At 38.3% G+C, this 22,250-nt stretch overlaps 1 protein-coding gene across 19 annotated transcripts in view; it reads right to left on the bottom strand.

Annotated features, from left to right (window-relative positions):
• Positions 1–5,575: 5,575 nt before the first annotated feature.
• The window catches only part of LOC111246787 (uncharacterized), a 35,367-nt gene continuing 18,692 nt past the window's right edge, over positions 5,576–22,250 (bottom strand). For 9 of the 19 annotated variants that reach the window (XR_015324408.1, XR_015324409.1, XR_015324414.1 and 6 more), the window contains 3 exons: positions 9,378–9,603; positions 8,480–8,715; positions 5,576–6,395 (listed from right to left, as the gene is read on the bottom strand). Coding sequence is in view for 8 of the 19 variants with exons in the window: in XM_086984429.1 (XP_086840555.1) it covers positions 9,519–9,603; positions 15,831–16,023; positions 16,265–16,484; positions 17,290–17,350 (559 nt within the window). In the remaining 11 variants the exon portion in view is untranslated. Of the gene's footprint in view, positions 6,396–8,479; positions 8,716–9,377; positions 9,604–15,830; positions 16,024–16,264; positions 16,485–17,289; positions 17,351–22,250 lie in introns of those variants that run through there. The other 10 variants (XM_086984437.1, XM_086984434.1, XM_086984435.1 and 7 more) reach the window with 8 other exon arrangements.

Below are 22,250 nucleotides of genomic sequence, written 5' to 3'. Positions count from 1 at the left end.
TGTAGGTCTATCGAATGATTTATATTAGCTTACATGTGTAGCGAATCATATTAGAACATAGAAAGGGTTACGGGTTAGGCGGGCTGCAACGGGATAACTGTAGTTCGTGTTAGACTAAATACAAGTTAAATTAAGTACTAAATAAACACGCAACAAGGCCCGCAGATCTGTCTACTTAGTACATGGCTAAAGCCTACGTGACTAAAACCACTCATGTCGGTTTAAGTGGGTGGGTGGGAAAAGGTATTGAAGTTGCATTTTGAAGTAGATAACGTGTGAGATTCTAATGCTTGGTGAGATATCTTTTTTTTTCAGAGCCTAATGTTGATTTGGCCAGGTTTAATCTTCTTTGGGCTAGTTGGTCAAGTCCTGACAAATACTCAAACAGTTATGTTGGAAATATATTTGTTTTTAAGTTCAACGGAGTAGACACAAAATTGAAATCTCGAATGAATAGTTATTCTTTTTCTGCAATTGAACAACAATATATTGATTTCCGCGAGCATTTTTGAGATTTTGCAAATCTCTTTGTGAAAGTTGGAAAATTAATTAAATTCAATGGGGGAATATACAAAGAATACGGTAATGTATAGGGATAAAAAGATTCCAGGAGAAGCAAAGAGATATTTAAGCGTAACAGGTCTTGGTTTAAGAATAAGTTAATGTTTGGGTTGATTAACTTAATGAAATATTGGCGTTACTTTTACACAGGAAGAGTAAAATTTGTTTTGATTTATATTGGCGTTTCGAAATCCGGGCCAGTTACCTTTTCAACCTACGGGGCTGGTCATGGTATGGCTAAACCGTCCAACAGAGAGATAATGAAGCTACTTTCATAGAGCAATTGGCATGAAGATAAAAATGCTAGTGTGAATGCAACCGATCAGCTACAACTACAGCTGATATTAGCAGATTAATATAAAAACTATAGCAAGAAATTTTAAAGCTATTGTTGGAACATACATGTGGGAGAACGATATCTAGGCGGCGACATAATGTCTGCAAAGCGAACATCGACTGTGTCATTTTTTATGGTCAATATTACCCTATGTAGCCTAAGTTCATCTCGATTACATCCTTGTTGAAACCGGTTAAAGGCTTGTTTCAAATTTGCATTCTCTGTGGCCACGCGAACGCCTTCTTGAATGGACAAACGACCGAATCGACGTTGTCATTCCAAGATTTATTAAACATTCGTTCAATAACGAGCTCAAATCCGGACCGTACGACAGTTATATGTGCCCATTACTTGGCCATATTTTCAAGCAGCCGATCCTGCATTAACTGGCTAGCATAAAAATATGAGCACCTGGAAAATGTGTGGCCTTCTTTTAGATACTTTACCTATCGAACAACAGTTTACAGAACGCGCAGATAAACTTCTTTGTTGGTACGTTCGCCCTGCCAGAAATACAATGTATGCAATGATAAAAGCGGATACTATTTCATATTTTGAAAACGACACACTGTTTTCCTCTATGGCTTCAAGTTTTGTCTACGTCCTCTGAGAAGCGTACGTCTTTTAATAATGCCAGTTCTGGTTGCTTGCATTTGCAAACGACCAGCTTTAAACTGACCTTAAATCGGCTACCCTGTATATGACTGACACATTCCAAATACATCAGTTTTATTCAGATATTTCCACTACAGGCAGATTGCAGATACAGACCAACTATCGTCCATAAAAAGCGACAAGCATTCACGGAAAGGTCACACGCAACGAGTCACGCCTATGCAGTAAGTGAGCACAAATTAAGGAATTTAGACACCTCAGTGTTTCGTCGATCGCAATAGTTGGGCCTGTTGCACCATATTACCTGGCATGTTTGCTTGTATAACATCTTTCAATTAAACTATACAAATCGAAGACTACTAGTGGCTGCAGCGCGGCCCTGAAAGTCTTCGATTCAGCTATGGAAGATCATCTTCGTAGTTGATTTGCATCTCTACCTGACTGGACCAGTTTGGGAGCACAGTTACCGCGAGAGACGAGAGGGGCATACGAAAACCTGTTTGCGAATAATCAGGAGCTAAAGTGAGCGTATAATGCGGATTCTGGGCGAAAAATGTCTTTGAACACTTTTTAGACCTGGATGAATTTCACTTGGCCAAAGTGTGGTTCCACCAAGATGGTGGCAACTGTCATTGCGCAGTCAAAACAGTGACTGAATTAATGTGTACAGTAGAATTATTGAAATTAGAAGATCTAAATGAATTTATTATCTTTTTAAGGGCCTACTCGAGCCATGACTATACTACTTATGCGACTTACTGATACTGACCTTTTCCTGTGGATTTTTTCGAAAAACAAGGTCTACAGGACAATGCCTTATACAGTTGGGGAGCTAAAAAAACGTATGTTATATAATTAATTTATGTGCAAAGTTACTGAAAATTGCGTTCGCATATTTTGTAAAAAAGTTCCGAACTGTTGTCTAAGTGACAAATCACTTAAAATATAATGGCAAGCACGACGATTTGTATGACCCTTGTTATGGGCAAGTTCGACAAACGTGTATCATTTATCATATCAGACGTTTCAGATATATATAGACATACAGACGAATAGGATCACTTAGGTACTGTCTGCTTACAACGCTTAAAACTTCTAACCCCTTCGTTACACATAGTTTCAACTTATGTCACCCAAAACTATCCATATATTTTGTTCCACTTTGACCTAAAAGTAAACTCAGTATGCGTCGACGATGTTCCGTAGTTTTTCCATGTAATCCTCATACACGAATCTAGCAGTTCAATAATATTGTCCCGGTTATTTTCTACCTTGCTTTAAATATTCTACCGAACTTAAATATTCTATTAGATATTCTGGAGCAAAGCTCATGCTAACGGACGAGAGTTCTAGGATTAGTAAGTGAGGGTTTTACGGTATCAGATGAATACGTTATTAGTAGCACTGAAGTCTAGTCTGCATAATGCATTAGTCGTTAACCTGCTTTCAAACGTCACTTCCTCATTCTAGTCAACTTGCACCCCTCTAGCAGTTGCGGCCCTGTTTTCATGTGTCAGTTATCACATGGCTTAATTTCCGTTGTGTTTTATTGTAACTGAGCCTTCATCGTGCTTCCATTCACCCGTGACCCGATTAGGGTTGTTCTATACTTTCAAGCTGGGACTGACTTTAACCCTGAATATTCCGTGTTAATTCTAGGAGAAAGGGCGAAAGCCACATGATATCTCCTATAAATGTTCGATAGTTTTAGTCGAGAAGGAAATCGTCGATATTTCGATCCTAAGAGTTGCCGCTCGCCTCTTGTGCACATCGGCTCTACAAATATCTATACACATAACCGACGCGTACCCTTTTTACAAAAGAGGGGCAAGTATAAACCGCTTGTTATGAGAGCATTGTGTTTGCATAGGTGGCACTTTTCTTAAGGACACTTAACATAATGCGTCAATTTTATTACCATCCATTGTCAGGAGCCCGAGAAGGCTCCCACATAGGAGTCGGCTTATGACGGCAATAAAAGTAAGGTTAGACAGCTACTTAACAGATTAGAAAATAGCACTGTCATTCGTATGTGTTGATCTATGCTATGGGTCAAAAGACAACGACAAAATGTATATACAGGCAAAGGCCATTTGATGCTCCTAGGTAATAATCGCCGGTGGTTCTACGTGAGATCAACTATTAAATCAATTCCTCAGATTTCCTATGAAATAGTTTTTGCAATTTTATATATATACATATAAGTAGTGATTTTAAAAGGATTGCGCAAAAGAGGACTAGTTATATTGTCATCGAAATTTCGTATTTCAATAAGTAAACATAATTGCTTGTCATGCCCGATGGTTTTAGAGCTATTGCCGGTTCGTGGCATGTAGTTATTGGTTATTTCGGTAAACTCTGCTATTATGAATGTCATTGTCACAGTCATTGGCCTCAAAATTTCGATTATGACAGTATAACTTGCGCTTACTAACACGTAGTTGCCTCGTTTCAAATGTGGATTTGTCTAGATGCACGGAATTATTTTTAGCAAGGCTTTTAAATAAATCCAAAATGGGTAGAACCTTACAATTGGATGAAAGTGTAAAATGCTAAATTACTAATTAGACTATATATGCCTTTTACAGACGAATCATCAAAAAGCCCGCCTGATGCCATAGATGACGTATAGTTTAATTTCAATCGCTAGCTGGAGACAAAGCAGGCGAGAGGGCGGCGCCGCCTTGGGGTGTCCGGACGTAAGGGGATCGTAGCACTTGTAATGGACATCAGGGACATTGACTGTTATGAAATACTCACAGAAAATTAAACAATGAATATGGCCTGCTGTCCCGAGGTCCTTAAGAGATTTATGGATCGTTGGCATCATCAAATGCACGCAACCTGGTTGCTTGATGACAATGCCAGACCCCAATGCCATGCTTCAATTATTACCCGGATTATGCAAAGAAGTATTTAACGCCGTTTTCAACCCACTCATTCTTCCAACCTAAGTGCATGTGATTATAGGTCCTTTCATGCCCGAAAAAGGCCATTGATGGACAAGCACTACTATCGATTTACTTCGAGAAGCCATAGACGATTTTCGATGAGAACGCGAGTGATAGATATGGCTATCCAGGAGCTGCCAGAGCGGTGGGGCAGGAAGCGTGTAAGAAACAAATAGCAGCACGCAATAAGAATAATTATTTAATCTAAGTAGCCATCCTATTCCAAAATCCGCAAGATTGCCTATGGTAGCCTAGTAAAACAGTGCATTTTAATTTACAATGACAGAATCGTGATAGCAATAATCATGTTAAAACACTCTCACACAAATGCTTTTTACGAGTTTCTCGCTGTAACTGATCTGCTGACGTCATTGGCTCATAGTTTATATTTGTAACTATTGCGGTTGAGACTTCCAGTCTTTACACCGTATTCCGTTCGCGTAGCTTTTTCTAGGCGACGCGTGGGCTCTTAAGTATATTTCAAACGGTGACTTGTAGCTTTGATCAAAGTTTTATGAACCCATACACTCACCCCATACCGTATAACCACTCCATTGTTCAGCTTAGATCCACCTGTGTTAGAATAAAAATATCGTGCATGCTTAAAGTATACATAAACTAACTGTGGATAAAAAGGACAGGAAACGCAGCAGTACTTACTGATTATATGTATGCGTAGATAAAATTATATCGTGGTACGTAGTCTATTATTAAATATATAGAAGGTGAACGAAAAATTTGTGACAGATGATTTTTGCACTTAAATTAACATTATTAGAGAGTTCTGTTACATTACTGTCGTATGTGATTCATTTTGCACAGGCCGTAATCAGTTGTTCTAGAAACAGCTCGATTTCGTATAAAGAACGATGGAGTAGATTCTTTTGCGTAAATTCATGTGGCACCCAAACTATTGTAGGCAGCCTTTTTCGCTTAGAACAATCTGATAATGGATATTTAATTTTTTGATAATACGATGGCTACCAGCGTGTCGATCTTCCTCAATAAATTCATCAACTAATCGGTCAAAATTTCCAGCGCGACGGCGACGGGACCTTACGCCGTTGTATAGTAAATTTATCCTTTACCTAGATCAAAAGACACACGTAAATAGTTATTATTCGTTACTTAAATAACTATACATTTTATTTATAAGCGTTGTTGTTAATCGTCGTTCTTTGGCACAACAACAAGTGTTGGCTTTTTCGATCATTACTTGCGGGATCACTGTCGCCGTTGTGACTTAGCGCATTTCGTTTCATCATCATTCTTATAATAAGCTATTGAACGGTACCGTAGCGAATGGCTTAAACATGACCAGACGGAAGATTTATACAAGGGTTATTATAATTGTTGTGGTCAACACAAGTTGTTCAATCGTTCTTCGTTACAAGACAATCGTTCTTCTCAATTCATATATGCATGAGTGAAATGCTAGAAACTAGTAATTCGGTGGATTGATGCTAATGATTCATTTGTGTAATAGCTTGTATTTGACCACGCACCGTAGCTGTGGCTGACTCAGATTCGATTCCTTGGTTGATACTTCTGTAATATAAAAAGTTCTATTTTTGTTGTATCGAAAAACAATATTCTTCTTATGCATCCTTCTTGTTGGCAGATATAGGGTGTGCTTTTGAACATCTCTTCGAAATGTCATTATTCAGTCTAATGTATAGCTGTTTAATTTATAGTATCTGTACTATCGCTATCACGTCGGCCGTTCCTGCGGCAATTGTTCAATTGTATCGGGTGTTGATGGTGATTATTATAAGTCTGCTAGTAGTTTTGATGAAGAGGTGCTTTCTTTTCACAATTAATAGCTTTCTGCTCAAATCCCGCTGAAGTCTTGTTCGAAAACTGGAGTCAGTTAGCACCACCTGATGTTGAAGGCTGATTCTGTCCCACACCCGAGGGGCTTGGGCCCTGATCTGGAATTCAGTCAAATTGAAACAGCATTACAGACCGAGCAAGCAAGTGGCAAACGTTCAGAAACGTAAACGGCAAAGACACAAATCTATATATTGACAGACACGCATGATAATAGTGGATTCAGCAAAGCAAAGAAACAGCTGGATAGCAAGTGGAAAATTAGAGACGTGGGATACGGCACCGCTGGACATATCTAATCTGTTCGTGTGCACAGGTAAACGATTAGCAGGATAGCAATTAACTGATGCAGTTTCAAAAAAGAACGCACTTTCACAGTTCTGAATCATAGTCTGTAACGAAAAAATCTGGCTTTAAACATACGCAAGATTCGAAGTAGTGCACCGATTTTGCTTGTTTTACCGATCCAGACGCAACACATTGTTTTCCCTATCAGATGATATAATGTGAAAGTGTTGCTTCGAAAACTACTATACAATACAGATCTCCGCTTGTTAAAGGCCATCATGTTTATATTTGATGTTATCGCAGTGTTAATGTTTATTAGTTCTTACGGATAGTCTAACCAATATGAGATATTTTAGCTTTTAACAAGCATCTAGCTAAAAACATTTAAGACGAGCACGATCAGCTGAAGTAAAAACTCGAATAAGGTTGGGGTTAGTCTAAAAAAAAACCTTTTCTGAAAACCTTTCTTTCATAGCACATATTGACCCGAAACTTTCAAAGTTAACATTTACGCAGTGCACTAAAGCTTCATCCCACTGTGCATAGTAAAAGAAAACTTCTACTTAACTTTTATCGGATTGGATTTGAAAATACTCGCAATTCATCTGAGTCCTATCCTTCCTTGATTTTTTTTTGTCCTATTTTTCTTGACGAACTTGAGCCACACAAACTCGAGGCTATGTGAAACTTTCTGTTCCAATTAGGGTTCCTGATGTATATTTACTAGGCCATTATATAGTCCTAACGAATGTGCTGAACGCGGTCACGACTATAACGAACAAGCAATTAGCTTGTTTTTGCGGCGTTTTGGTATTTTTCGTTGACAACACGCGACAAATGTGTGAATTCTATTTCGACTTGAATGATATAACAGTTAATTAGTTGCCATTGTCAGAGTTGTTCAAAAATAACAATGAAACGTAATAACGAAATATTCACTGATTTTAATGCATTTACGTTAGCTGTAACGTGTGCTTACGTGTTCGACTTGGGCAAAAAAGCGTATGCACGTCACCAAGTGGAACATATCGCCTGATGCGCTTTCTATTCTAATTCATTTGTTCTAATTAAAAAAAGGCTAAAGACAACTAGACGGTGAAGGGTATTATTTGTCACATAGGGTAGGAAAAAATCCAAAGCGAACGATTCGGTTGGAAGCCGACGTCGGCCTTGGATCGAGATATAAAAGGGCAACTATCAACCGAACGAACAAAGATTACTTGATAGATAATAATTATGACAAGAATATAAAATAAAATGAATGTAGGCTGCCTATGGATAGTTTCAGATTGGCTTGGCAAGTTAATTTGATTACAGCTGAATAAGTCCAATGCCGTATAAAATATTCGTCATATTTATTACTAATACGAAACCTATCTGATTAGTTATGTGTCGGCTACCAATAAATTTGGCGTTGGACTGAGGCAAATTATCGAAATCGTCGTTTTTACATTAGCTCTACAATGCAATGAGCGGTGCTGACTGAATTAGTAAAAATAAACTTTTTTTTTTCGTTTCATACATGTCGAGAACAAATTGAAAATGTAAGATCAAAATCGAAGGGAATTCCATATTTAAACATGCAAATTCTATGTAGGTAGAGGACCTTTTTCAAGTCGTTCACTAACAGCCTACACTTAGGAGGAATAGGAGGAGAGATCGTTTATTTCAGAACCAGGATTCAGATCTGTAGACTAGCAGTACATCTGTATAAATGAATAATTATTTTGGATTCATGTGCCCAGCTGAAACAATGATAAGATTTTTGGATTTTACTTTAGCTTCTCGTGTGTGTACCTATCACTGCGTTGTCATTTAAAAAGCAATAAGTTCAACTTAAGATTAGCTTAACTAACAAAGAAATAAGTGTAAGTAATATTTGAGCAAGCAAAACTACGTTGTGATTTAGTTGTCCAATGTCCTTTTCCCATATCACCGCAATGGAAATTGGCGTTGTGATTTTGAGTCAATATACAAAAAACTCGTAGGCATTAAAGCATTTTTTTAGTATCTTGAAACAGAATATTTGAAGAGCGCGTTATGAGCTCTAGCTTTGTTGTGTCTGGCCGGAATGAAGTAACTTCGATCTGGTTCCCAGCCAATGGTGCGTCCCATTATGTCTGGCTAAACATACTGATAGATATAAAAAAAACGCAAACAAGAAACAACACTCAAGTTAAGACGAAACAGAAAAAGATCTGAGAAGCAAAAAGTTTACAAGATTTTTTTAACGAAATTACGAAATAACGTTTACAAACTTATCGAAGAGGCCCCTAGAAATTGCATAGATGGTTTCACAGTACGGATTCAGCAGGAAAATGACTTTATCAAGTAGCAGAAGGAATATTGTTGTCGAAGCTCCGTCTATCTTCTTCACTGGCTTATTTAGTTTGGGCATTTAACGGGCCTGAGCAAACTGGGCAAGGGGAATACTTTTTTTGTGAATGGAAAAATATTAGTTGGAAGACGTGCCCAAGACTTGAGGAAGTATACTTTGATTAGGAACCGTTGATAGCTCCTATAAAATTGATTCTCTTAGAAACAGGAAACAGTTAAGAGACTTTAAAGTAAGAAACGAAGTTCTTTATTACCTTGCCGTCTGATTGTTTCTTTGAAAATTTACTTTAGCTCATTTATATATGTAATCCTAGCAAAAATTGCAATAGCCGTTACTTTTTGGGAAATCGGAGAAGTTTTTAGAGGTATTCATCAGCTCACTTTGTCCGTGATTTTCTCGGCATCTTCAGATCTTGTTGTAGATCAATACCTAGTACAATTGAAATCTTCAATTTTACCTGAACAGGATAATTTGTCTAGTTCGTGCGGAAGGTCTGCTGTGGTAGTGGCTGTGAATTGTTCGTCTAGGATATCGGGTAGGGCGTTTCGCCTGCCCGTTCTACCCGAGTTGAGAAAGCCGTCGGCGCTATCCTCGTTGTTCATGGCGACAGATGCCTCGAGCTGTTCGTCAGCCGGGGGGACCACACTAGAGCCCGCAGACCCAGAGGCCATACGATGCCCACGCTAAAAATTCGGAAAGAAACCGACAATAATACAGACTCTAATTAACGGCACGATCGTATCAGCGGTTATTTTATGTAGGTTATTACAGTACACTAGCTCAAATTTGTACCATAAATAATAGAATAAAAATGCAACCCCACGATTAAGGCTCACAAGCAAATTGTCAAACCAATGACACACCCTCATACAGTGGTAAGCACTTTTACCTTGTTGCTTATATTCATGCAACATGTGCGGAACACCCATAAATTTATGTTCTTAAATATTTACAATTAAAACCATTACCGGCACCTACTAAGGTAACACTTAAATTGACGGTACAGTATGAAACATTTTTTTTAGCGGTGTGCAATTTGTTCGCAATTTAAGGTGTACAAAGAAGGGAAACGAGCAACGAAAATTTCAAATAAATATAAATTAATATAGCATAGTATAAGAGAAACGTCGCTTTGATACAGAAGATATACGAAGACATGCTTCACTATAGAAGACTGACCAAGGTTTTGTTATTTTGAAAATAAATATCTGCGCAGTCTACGTTGGTTCTTTGTCTTCTTTAAACCTATATTCAGATAATAATGATATCGAATCTAAAGAAGAATTAAGGGAAACGGTTCCGATTTATTGGGCTCTTATAAATGGATCAGGCGGACTTTGAAACATTTATAAACATTTAAACTATGAGTTCAGAAGGAAGAATATTTTTTCGTTTTAAAAACCAACGCTCAGTTGTCAAATTTTTGTTTCTTAGCGCTATAGTGCTGCAGAAATTCACCAGAAATTGAGAAAGATATTAAGCAAGAAAACCTTATGTGAAAGCACAGTATGTTAATGGTGCAACGTTTCTAGAAAGGAGATTTAGGGGTTGAAGACCAGCGGAGAGGTAATCAGGTGTCGAGACCCGAAAGACAAAAGCACGTTATCGCGACCGAAAAGGTTTTACATGCAAACAACGCTTGGAGCCTAAGAGCTCTGTTGGCCAAATTGGCATTTTACACGTAACTTATCATTCATCAAGTGTTGTAGTCGATGTACTGAAAATGGGAACTGGAATCGAGTAAAAAATATGATCATCCGTCCTAGCCAATTGAAAATGCGCACGGTGTATTTTACATACAGTTTATGGAATGTCAATAAACAGAAAAAAAAGCCCACTGGGGCATACGGTCCCCATAGACGAGTCATGGCTCAATCTCTACCGCTAGCCAGAGAACGACCAGGCGGGAGAATGGCATCGTCTTGTAGAGACATCGATTTCGGTGATAATGTTAAGTAGGTTCAGACGTAAAGTGATGGCAGTACTTGCAATGGACATCAAGTGCTAATATGAGATCCTCCCAGAACACACTGTATCGAAACTTATGGACCGTTGGCGCGGCACTCGAAAGCATGCGCTCTGGTGATTCGATGGCAATTTAGACCCCATTGTTATGCCTCAACTACTTCCTGGCTTGAGCTAAAGAAAATGCAGCGACGGCTCCAATCTGATTATTCTCTCAAGGTTATTGTGACTTCGTGGTTTTCCATACTCTAAAAAGGCAACTAGCGGGCAAGCGTAGCTCACTATATATTTACTTCAAGAACTCATAGGAAAAGATCATATATAGAAACGCGAATTATAGGTATATGGCTGTCCGGAAGCTACCAAAGCGCTGGAATGGGGAGTGTGTAAAACATAAAAGCCAGTTATTACATTTTAAAGTCTGCCGTGTTCACTTGTAACAGCCTGGTATGTCGCACTGGCCACTCAAATTTATAGTCAAACATTTTTATCTTCTGAGACCATTTTTTCTAGATTGTTTCCTTTCTTTTGTTCTAAAATAAACGCCACTATCTTGGCAGATATTTACATAACAAGAAATGAAAAAACCAAAAGTTGCCGCTAAAACTGTTAAACTTCCATGAGTTTTTGAGTGATTTGCAGAATTGCTTTTAGAAAAGCTCTCATGCAGGTATTACTAAGACTTAGAATCTTGCATTGAGAACATTTGGAAAGGTGCCTAGACAGACATCTCTGCCTTGATTTATTGCTAGTATTGAAAATATAGTATATACTGTATTGACGAACTCGACCTGCAAACAGTAAGAACCATCCACGATTTAGGGATTTTCACGACAATTACCTTAAAATGCGTAAAGCATATAACAGATATAGTTCTCCCCGCAATGGGTTACTTATCTGGATCTTACACTCTTTTGTTCTAAGAACCAACTTTTTATATCAAACTATTCAAGACATACGTTGGACCGCTTATGACATACGCAGCATCCACGTGGTATTCAAATTCGAAAAAGGCGCGAAAAAATTTCACCAAGTTGGAAGCGCATACCTTCAAATCTCAACGTGAGTAAATGGTTATAAATTCCACCGACCTCGATAGATTCGACGTCATTGATAAGCAGGTGTTCTATCGTATTAATAATCAGCTGCCAAGTTTGAAAACAGCAATATTCGTCAAGTCTCACAAAAACATTTCACAAAAATCTCTAAAAAGCGACCTGTAAATGACTTATAGAGTCTCTTATATGCTGCTTGCTTGTTTTATGTATAGGTGCACCATTGCAAGAAAACATTTTGAATAATCATTCATTTGCTCGAATTTGTCTTTGCTTTCTGACATTACTAAGATCAAGGTTTTTACATAAAAACAAAATTTTGGTTACGGTCGTAATTCTCTCTTTAAATCCATCGTTTTTTTTATTTTTATACGGCGATGTTACTGTTCGATACGGGAGTAAATATTTAGAAGACGCAGAAATTTAATAGGAATTGTAAACACTAGACGGTACCTGAATGCTTCGAGCTTTACGCTTTGAACCTCTGTTAGGCACTTCATGAAACGGTTGGCGCCCAGCACAAATCGAAGCTCGAGGGGGTACCTAGTGCCCCATCTACGACTGTACCGCACTTTTAAGTTCCCTGTTTAATTTCAGGTGATGTTCCATAACTGTATCACAGTTATTATTATTTATTCGAATTTTTCCTTGGGTTCTCTGTTTTGACTCAGAGTTTTACTTCTTTTTACTTATGACTAGCTTAATATATACTTGACTTTAGCATCGTACTTATTTTTCTTATTGCTAGTTGTATTTCTGAGTTCGTTCATTTAATGGTAATCAAATAGTAGGTTAAATCGGCCTAAAGTAGACGAAAACGATTTACCATGGACTAGTGGGTTGTTATATAGATAACACAGAACTGCCTAACGAATAGGTCATTCATATATAAAATCAAAAGAAAATACGATTATTCAATGAGACAGCATATTATTTGTCATATAAATGTTTGCTAAAACAAGCTCGATATTATATCTTTGTAGCATATTATTATCTACTACACAGAATATTAAAAATAATGGTAATCATGATGATGGCTGCCAAAGTCCTCCCATCGATATTAGAGCCTCCCTTGTATAATTATTTTTCACAGAGGCCGATATATTCTAGTTCGTAGTCTTTTTAGAGGTCCCGATTTCCTTTTTGACATTACGTTTAGTACTGCCCATGTGTGGCAGCCTCTCTAGATATAACCTAACGCATATTACAAAGGGAACTACACATGGCTAGAAAGCATAATAGAGGATTGAATCACGCGACATATTTTGAGACCCGCCTAATGTTAACATGAAAATGCAGTAATATATATATATATATCATTCATTAAAGACCTGCGCTCATACTATTTTATCGCCTGTGTGGCCAATGTCTCAAAGTGAATCACAATATGCTTTCTGGTTTTGTCTTGCATGCCATGCATTCAGTTCTCTATTCAATTATAAACACCTGCGTTTTTAGCATGATTTCTCTATAACTCGAATGATACGATCTGCCTTGTTTCACAGTCTTTCGAACAAAGGACTTCTCTCCAAGGTTTATATCTACGTTATATACACTACGTTTTTCATAGTGTCCCCAAATAAGCTTTCGTAAAGTTTAAGGACAATAAGGTTGAAATATTACTCTCTCGTTCTTATAATATCCCGAATCTTAATTCGGGCCCACTTTCTATTATTACCCCACCGCCGCTAGCTAATACGACCCATTAGACACTGGGCATCAGTAGTCGTACACTCACTACTCTTTCCTTTTTTACCGTACCAGTTTTCCCAGACTCCCTAATCTCATTCTGGAGCTCCCAGAGGCATTTCATCCAGAAATTACAGCGTATATAGAAGGCACTGCGCGCCGAGTCATGCAGCAGCAGAACCAAGCTATATATTACATGCGACAAAGAGAAACCGCAAACAAGGCAGAAGAGGCAGAAGAGCATCGCTGTTGCTAGAGGCCGATATCGTCAGTTATCATTAGGCGTGCGTGTGTGCAATGATTGAGATTGGACCACAATACATGGACGACTTCAGAACTTCGGAGCAGCCATAAGACACACACAAACGACGTGCAAAAATATGTTCCATCTGTGAATAAGTTGTGTGTTAGAGCAGCCACGTAGTGTCCCAGATCCCTCTCATTTGAAGTACAGCGTAACGTCGTGTCGCTCATATTTTGGTATGGCACACGATACGAAACGTAGTTGTCGGCTTTAGCTGTTGCTTCGTTTTAGCCGGTACAAAAAATAATGGCCCCATGACTTCATTGTACGAATGAAAAGCTTACTTTTCATTGATACATTTTCATACAATGAAAAATACTTACGAGAAGAGCATTAAACAGAAAGTGGTCACAGCTTTCTCGACGACGGTTGACTATTCAAGCAGTTTATTTATAATATTTCCCAATTTCAACTACGCTACATTTCGTACTATAGTTCTGACCACAAAGACCTAACACGTTATCATTCGCTTTCGGAGTGCGTCTGATAAGATGCCACTTGTTCGACGGTTACTTTCAACTTCGATCGATTCCTAAGAGACTAATACGGCAATAGGCCAAAGCCTGTTGGAGATCAAGAGAAAATAAGAATATTCATAATTTTCGCCTGATAATTTACGCAAATCTTGTCGTTACCATTGTGATAACTATTATTTTCTGTTTTCATCTTCAAAAAGTGTAACTTGTTGGCTTGTTTATTTATTTCGCGTTTCGACCTAAAACACCCATACCAAAGTCGCCGAACCTGTCGAACAATTTACAAAAACGCTTCTAGCTTAATATAACTAGTTCGTTTGATTTACTTGTGAAAGAACCTGTTGTAAAGCGTTTCGCAATGGCTTGTGGTCTCAAAGAACAGTTTTCTAGACGAACGCAGATTTGTATTTGAGTTTGGTTCTCATGTTTTCAAAACAAAAGGTAGTTGCAGATTAAGCTTATAAAATTACTAAAGCTAAATTTTTAAAGTAAACTATGCAGTAGCTGATACAGTCATCACTCTGCCCATAATTGTTACTTATTACTTTCAGTGCCCCGTCACGCGATATACGCGGATTTATACATAAAAGTCCTTCTTTATTCTGTTATTTTGCGTTTCATAGAATGGAACCAGGATTAACGGACCAATAACAGTGGACAGTTTATAAACATATTCATATATACTGTTCAGTTAACTGTTTCAGACATTAGAGTTACTAGTGCTGCATACAAAAGTATTTTCTAGTTAAGTACCCGCGGGGTGAAGTAGGCGGTAGCACCGAACCCTAAGACAAGCTTGCCAGTTCTAATTTAATCCGGCACATACAAATTCATGCGGTCTTATATTTGCAGATTTAATAGTAAAGTAATTTATTATAATTTAAGGCGCTTACATATTTTGTATTTAACCTTCGGACAATTAGGCAGTTTGGATGCCTAATTAGTTTTATATGACGAAAGCGAACCCTAGTCATTTCGAGTTTAACTTTTGGGCCCTTTAACGCTGACTCAAGGTTACGTCAAATCTTTACCTACGGAAGCATAAATAAACATAGCGATCAAATGAAGCAATGGGACAGCCTTGTCGATATTTGCTAATTTTGTTTTCTTTTTTCTAACTAGATATGAAGATACAACATCTTGAGGTTACTTCTAATAGGGATTATTAGGGCAGCTCTCTTAGTTTATTTGTCTACGTAATCCCTTTATAATAAGGCTAAAATAACGAGTCGTATTTCCTAAACATCTTAAAAGTAGGTAATGTCTTAAATTATATGTTTCTCTGGACGCTACTGCACTTAGATAGATTCACCGGAATAGCAGACTGGATAGGTACAAAAATATCATATAGCGTCTAAAGTAAATTTGTAAATCAGGCCATCACTAATTCTCTATGGCCCACATTCAAATGTATCATGTACCTTCCTTGTAACGAACGCTTCCTGCACCACACGTCGTTCGCCGACGAAATCCCTGACGAGGCTGTGGCCAATAAAGCAATTTTTCGAAGTAGCTCTGGATATTCACGCGAAAAGCACTGCTGCCGGTCACTGTTCGTACATACACCATGCTCTTTAGTCACCCGATATACTGCAATGCACGAGTATAACAAACCTGGAATTTTCCGGCCAATCTGTTATCTTGCTGTATTTCAATTTTCTCTTAGAAAAAAAGAAAGAGCGTCGTCCGTAGCTGATTGTAGAAATCCCATACAGTTCAGAAAATTACAAGTGTATAGGTTTTATTAACTCTGGGCTTTATTTAGTAATAGATGCGGTACGATGAAAATGAGATGTATTAAATGAGTAAAACTGCCCCGTATATAGGAAATTCAGACTATCTGAAATTACGGAACCTTTCATCTGCTTTGTTGCGTTGGTCGGAAATAAATAGGTAGATGGCAAGGTAAACGGAAATGGTTTTCTCAGCTGAACGGCTTCTGGGAAACGATTACTTTCATCACAATGGTTGCATTTCGACTGAAAGATTCCCTTCTTCCAGGAATAGCAGCGTGGCAAGTACAGAGAGTTAAAGGTATTACACTGTTTCGGACAGATGCGGAGTACGGACAACGACTGGAACGAGAAGCATAGCGATCGTTGAATACTTGAAAGATGTCATCAACTAGAATAGGCCAATAAAACTACAAGAGAATTTAGAAACAAAACACGTCTATGGCGCGCTCAAGTCCCGAGAAAAAAATTGCACCGTATGTCAAGCAGCATATATAAAGGTCATAAAAAAATAACCTTATTACTTAGGTAAATAAAATTGATGGGATTACATGCAGAATCGTTTTTCTAACTGATAAACAATGACCAAATTTTTTTCAATCTAGGTTTTAATACTTCAAACAAATACATAGAAGAAATGTTGGTAAAAAGGGTATTTAAAATATAGGAGTGAGATTCTTTTGGAGGCAAAAACATGCGCTATAGCTTGTCTTGATATACTAATGTGTCATTACATAGGGCCATGGCACATTAGCCAAGCGCGTTTGAGCATCACGAATTAGATCGCTTCTTACTACTGCAGTCAATATTCTGAATGTTGCACGAATTGAAGGTGTGACATGTTTTTCGGCAACTGACAATCACGTATTGTCACATATAGCCATCGATGCGGAATGGAAATATCAACAGGTTTCCAGTTCGTATATGTAGCAAATACGTCAATCGACTACGGAAAGGCATATTCATAGTATAAGGGAACAGACAAAAACTTGGGTAGATTTTGTCGAAGCGCGTTAGAATCAACAGTGCTAATGAAGTGAATATAGTAAAGTAATATAGAAAGCTGAGGTTAGTATATAATATTCAATCTAAATTTAGATTCAGTCTAAAACTTAACATGTTAAAACAAGGTAAAACATAAACTAACATGATACAGAGTCGAGCTAATTGTGTACGTTACATCCACATCCGACTCTACAGCCCTGCTCCTGTAATTCGATAATCGCAAACAGAACGTCTCATTTTATTCATCATAAACACTCCGTGCGCCCATAGTATGTAAGTGGTCCCGAGAAATCCGACCTCAATGCAGGCAGTTGTGGCACTTAACTAACTTAAAGGAGATCACCTACACATTTGCACTGCTGAAAAGAGGTTAGCATCACCAATCTGGTTTTCGTCTTTTTATTCTATAGAATATTATGTACTGCATGTATATTGCGGTATGTGTAGCATGTACCTACATGCGGTATGTATTTTCCTATATGCATGCAACGCTTTACGCCGTACTTACGCCGTACCGTACGACGATCTCAAAGTGGAGTAAACGTACCAGAACGATCGCTAAAAATGAATAAGATACACGTCTCACCATGTCACGTTACTGCGCTACTGGTATGAAAGAAAAAAGCTGTTTCGGGCGACTCTAATCTCACAAGTTAGACCTGTGTTGTTCCTCCTATTTTCGGCGCCATCTTCGCTAAATAAATGTTTGGTAATGACGATGGTAATTCCTGTGCTTCAGACATTTCCGGTTGCCTTAATTTTTTCGAAGGGAAACCACGTTACATATCAGAAGATATGTGCCATATAGGGTAACATCAAAGCACAGGTTTCAAAGGAAGCTCATCCTTTCCTTCAAAAAAAAAAATTTTACACGCTTTTGCTGCCGTCGCGAACATTGTTGAATATATTTAAAGAGACGTGGTCGAGGAATCCTGAAATTTACTGATGATTGCCAAAATTAATCAGAATCGTTTACATCGGCCTAAGCAGTGTAACGTTATGCTATAGGTGTTGCGAAGCCCATTTCGAGACCTACCACATCTGGAGTGCAGAAGAAACCATTGCATAACACTTAATTTTCCGCTTTTTTGTTTATGTAGCCGTAGTGTGTAGTTATTTATATATTATATCTAAACTATATTTGACCTATTAAGACTTTGCCACGCTTAGACGGACATCCTCTGCCGCTCAGTGGGTCCAATGTCACTTCGCACTGTCCAGACTTCCTTGACATCGGGGTTGCACTGTTTCCAAAGCCGATTAATGGGTCGCACCATTTCTGGTCTTCAGTGTGCCCCAGCAGATGCCCCTTAGAGATGCCCCACTCGAGTCTGCAGCTACAGGCTCACGCCACTGGGCTTTCCATTATCCTGAACATCATGATAGCGCACGTAGCGATCGCGGTTATTCGCCGCACGCAAGGCGGCATGCGTTGCAGCTGTGTACATATATATGAACGTGCTCTAGCCCGAATCCCTATATCCGGAAAACAGCATGCCATCAGGCGCCAAAAAATTTTTTCTGCACTCGGATGGCCCTGACGACACTAAGAAAACATTAGGGCGGAAATAATTTCTTCCGGATTAATTTTGTAATTTGCACTGACATAGTGGAGGGTGCCCTGCCTTGATAAAAGGCCGCTTACTTTCCAATTTTCTTGCCATACATTGTCGTCGAGCCTGATAGTGGTCACACACGGAGCTTGTACAGTTGGTTTACTCTCGCTTACTAACAAATAGCATATTTTTCCAGCATATAATTTTCCATCACCCAACCCTCCGTATGAGGGTACCTTCACTGCCATAAGAAACTTCGCAAAAAATACTAATCTCACTGTTGTCCGAGCGCTACTAAGGTACACACTAAACTCGAGTTTCAGAGTTCTAGTAGTGACCGCTTGGTACTCAAATCGAACCAAGAACGGGCCGCTCCTTGCAAATCTTTATGCGCCCCTTTCACGTCCTAAAAAAGCATTCTTAATTCAACCAATACTTATTTAGGAATTTCGCCCAGTGGAAGCTGTCGCAAGCGTTTTAGCTTGTTAAACAGATAACTAGCGGCTACTCTGGAAGCAAATCCACAACAGCGATACCATCTGTAAAGCAACAACATCTTCTATGCGCTTAGGTAACATTTACTAATTTCATCTACTTGTGTATAACGCTACGCCGTGTGATTGGTTCCAACTTGACCTACTGGATGTTCTTTCTTCGCCATAGATACGATAGTACCTCTTATTTTCAGTTAGCTCCTTATACAATTATAAGAGTCGGCAAACAGATAAATACACGTAAAAAAATGTTTGTCCAAAGCCTTCACTCTTTAAGGTTAGAGTTACATAGCGTGCTTCCAACGACATAAAATCCTACTTGTCGGACAGAAATTCATTAGTATCTATTTATTGTTGAGAGTGTAGCGACTGAGTGTTACATCTGTATAGACAGATTCTATATTTCTAGGCCTTAACTAATCTGGTGCAGCGAGTTTCAGTGGTAGCTCATATCGAGCAGCAAATTTTTCTCTCAACATGCTCACAAAACCACCCACCTCTCACTCATGGCGGCTATGTTACAGTCTTATTCACTATGCAGTTGTCCTGGTATGTTCTGAATCACACCCAACTGCCATCTATACCATCCGTGATTTGTGTCGAATAAATATGATGGCCCTTTTCTAACTTTTAAGGGCCAGTGCGGCGAGATCCTTTCGTTTAAGTTATCTTACGTGTTCGTAAGCTATACACCATATTTATCATACACACGCACACTTCGATACCAATATTTACTTTCCTAAACTGATAGCTTGTTTCTTTAAATTCTGCGTATTTTCAGGTCCGTGTGTAGTTACGTCCCATTAATTATCTTGGAACTTTTACTAAGCCTTCGTGAGACCGAAGCCGACAGATGACAAGAGATCCAATTCCATGAAAATATTCAATAGGCACATAGGCACCGCAACTGCTGCTGAACTTCACAAAAGCTCCTAAGAGTAGTCGTATTACTTCAAGGAGTTTTCATTTTAAAATGTATATCATAGTGGATCATTCGTAGCTACTAAATTAAAGGGCCTATATTCCAGTCTATTGTTCTATCTAACCTACATACGTCTACGCACGGCGCATCATACGTTGAGGGGTCGAAAATATATTGACGGTTTTTACGACAAAATTGAAACATATATTTTTTCATATATATACATATAGTTCAAAGCAGTTTTGCTAAACTTACTGTATACCATTTTGATTGATGAACTTTTGCCGGTTTGTGATGCTATAACCTCATTACTATAGAATTCCTGCGGTTTCTGGCCAAAACATTTCAACAAGTGATTTTTACATGTCTCCATTTAAACAAAATTAAAACTGTTAAGGGAGTTAGGCAAAGACGGAAACAGGTGATCCAAAATCCGGGCTACACAGCGGATACATTGAAATTTTTCCCCCAGTTTTTTTTGAATAGCTTTAAAATGTTTGTGATGAGGCATTGTCGTGGTGGAAAACGATGCCTCTTCTGTTCACTAGTTATGGTCGATTTTTTTCGATAGCTTGTTGTAATATAGTTAGGTAATGATAGCAGAAATTTGAATCAATCGTTTCGCCAAGCGATCAGCAACTTACAATGCATGGATCCTTTCCGACGCCTATGAACTCGCAGCATCACCTTCTTTGACGTTTACAAATTGTGGAACGAATTTTGCTTTTTTGCACATGACTGTCATATGTAATTCACTTCGCATCAACCGTTTTAGAATTATCTCTATTTTGATATATTTCTGTAGAGTTTCGCAGACGAAAACGTAATTCTTTTACGTGAATCCGTGTGGTACCCACACATCGAGCTTTTTTGTACCCAACTTACTTCGAATGGTTTGAAACGGCTTTGGAATCGATGGTTAGTATCTTAACGATGTCATGGCTACTAACGTGTCGGTCTTGCTCTTTAAGTTTACCAACATTTTTTTTGTAACTGGTCGACCATTACATGGTCAAAAAGCATATTTTAGATTGAAGTTTTCAGAATGGGAACGACAAAACCATCTTTAGGCTGTTCCGTTCAACAACGTATCTTGGACGTATTTTATTTTATAAATATATTTTATTGTAGACAAATATTTTATGTGCCTGAGCAGCACTTGTGCATTATCGTTATAAGTTGTAAGAAAACGAATCTTCGCCAAAAATTCAAACTCGTACTCAAGGCGCTTTATTTTATGTCTGAATAAAGGTATCCCAGTACTCTATTACCGTTGAATTTCAGCTTTTAAATGGCACAAATTCAAGCCCTATGCAACTTATTTTACTTGAGATAGGTTATCTCGAACCTATCAAGCTAAAAAAACCGTTAATCCTTCTTCACAGCCCATACTTTTAACGATCTCTGTAAGAATTTTAGATCAAATATTAGTCGTGGTGATAACACGTACGTATAATAACAAGTTTGGTGCAATAGTTTTTGGTAAGAGATCAAATCATGCCTAGGTACTTGTAGAATACTATAATGTCACATAGGTAATTGCTACAGGTGAATTTATTGAAGGGTAAGGCATATGGAAAGGAAACGTTGGGTCAACTATTTAAGGACATCAAATTCATGTTTAAATAAGTGCAGCCTTGCTCAAAGAACGCCATTTAGACCCCAATGTGTAATAGAACCTCAGTAAGTAATTGCTTTCGAATAAACCAATATCTTTGGCTGCATTGATGAGGTCCTGCTCGTAAAGAATTTTTAAAAAAATTATCTAATATGTAGTAGCCTGATTTTAAACCCACTTTCTTATTCATTCCGACAAAAGAGTTGGGTAAGTTCAAATTGCCTTATAACGGTTTTCTCTCTCATTCGAGTTTACGGTAAAGTCGAGGTCATCAAATACCGCTCTTGCCTATGCAAACGCCTTTAACCGCAGGCATTAGAATGCGCACGGCAGACTATCACAACACAGCAGAGAGGGGTCCGCTTTTCAGGGATCATCAGTTTTATCACTATCAGTCTGTTGCTACCAGCATTAGGGCATCGAAAGCTGGAGTAACACCATTATCAGCTTATCATCGATTAGTAATCTACAGTACAAGGGAATACTGGCTTTGCCAGCGACTTCAGAGAGATT

Source organism: Varroa destructor, unplaced genomic scaffold, assembly GCF_002443255.2.
Source record: "Varroa destructor unplaced genomic scaffold, Vdes_3.0 BEIS01000003.1, whole genome shotgun sequence".
NCBI classification, from domain to species: domain Eukaryota; kingdom Metazoa; phylum Arthropoda; class Arachnida; order Mesostigmata; family Varroidae; genus Varroa; species Varroa destructor.
The sequence above is the reverse complement of the archived record's forward strand: the minus strand, read 5'-3'. Positions and strand labels throughout refer to the sequence as shown.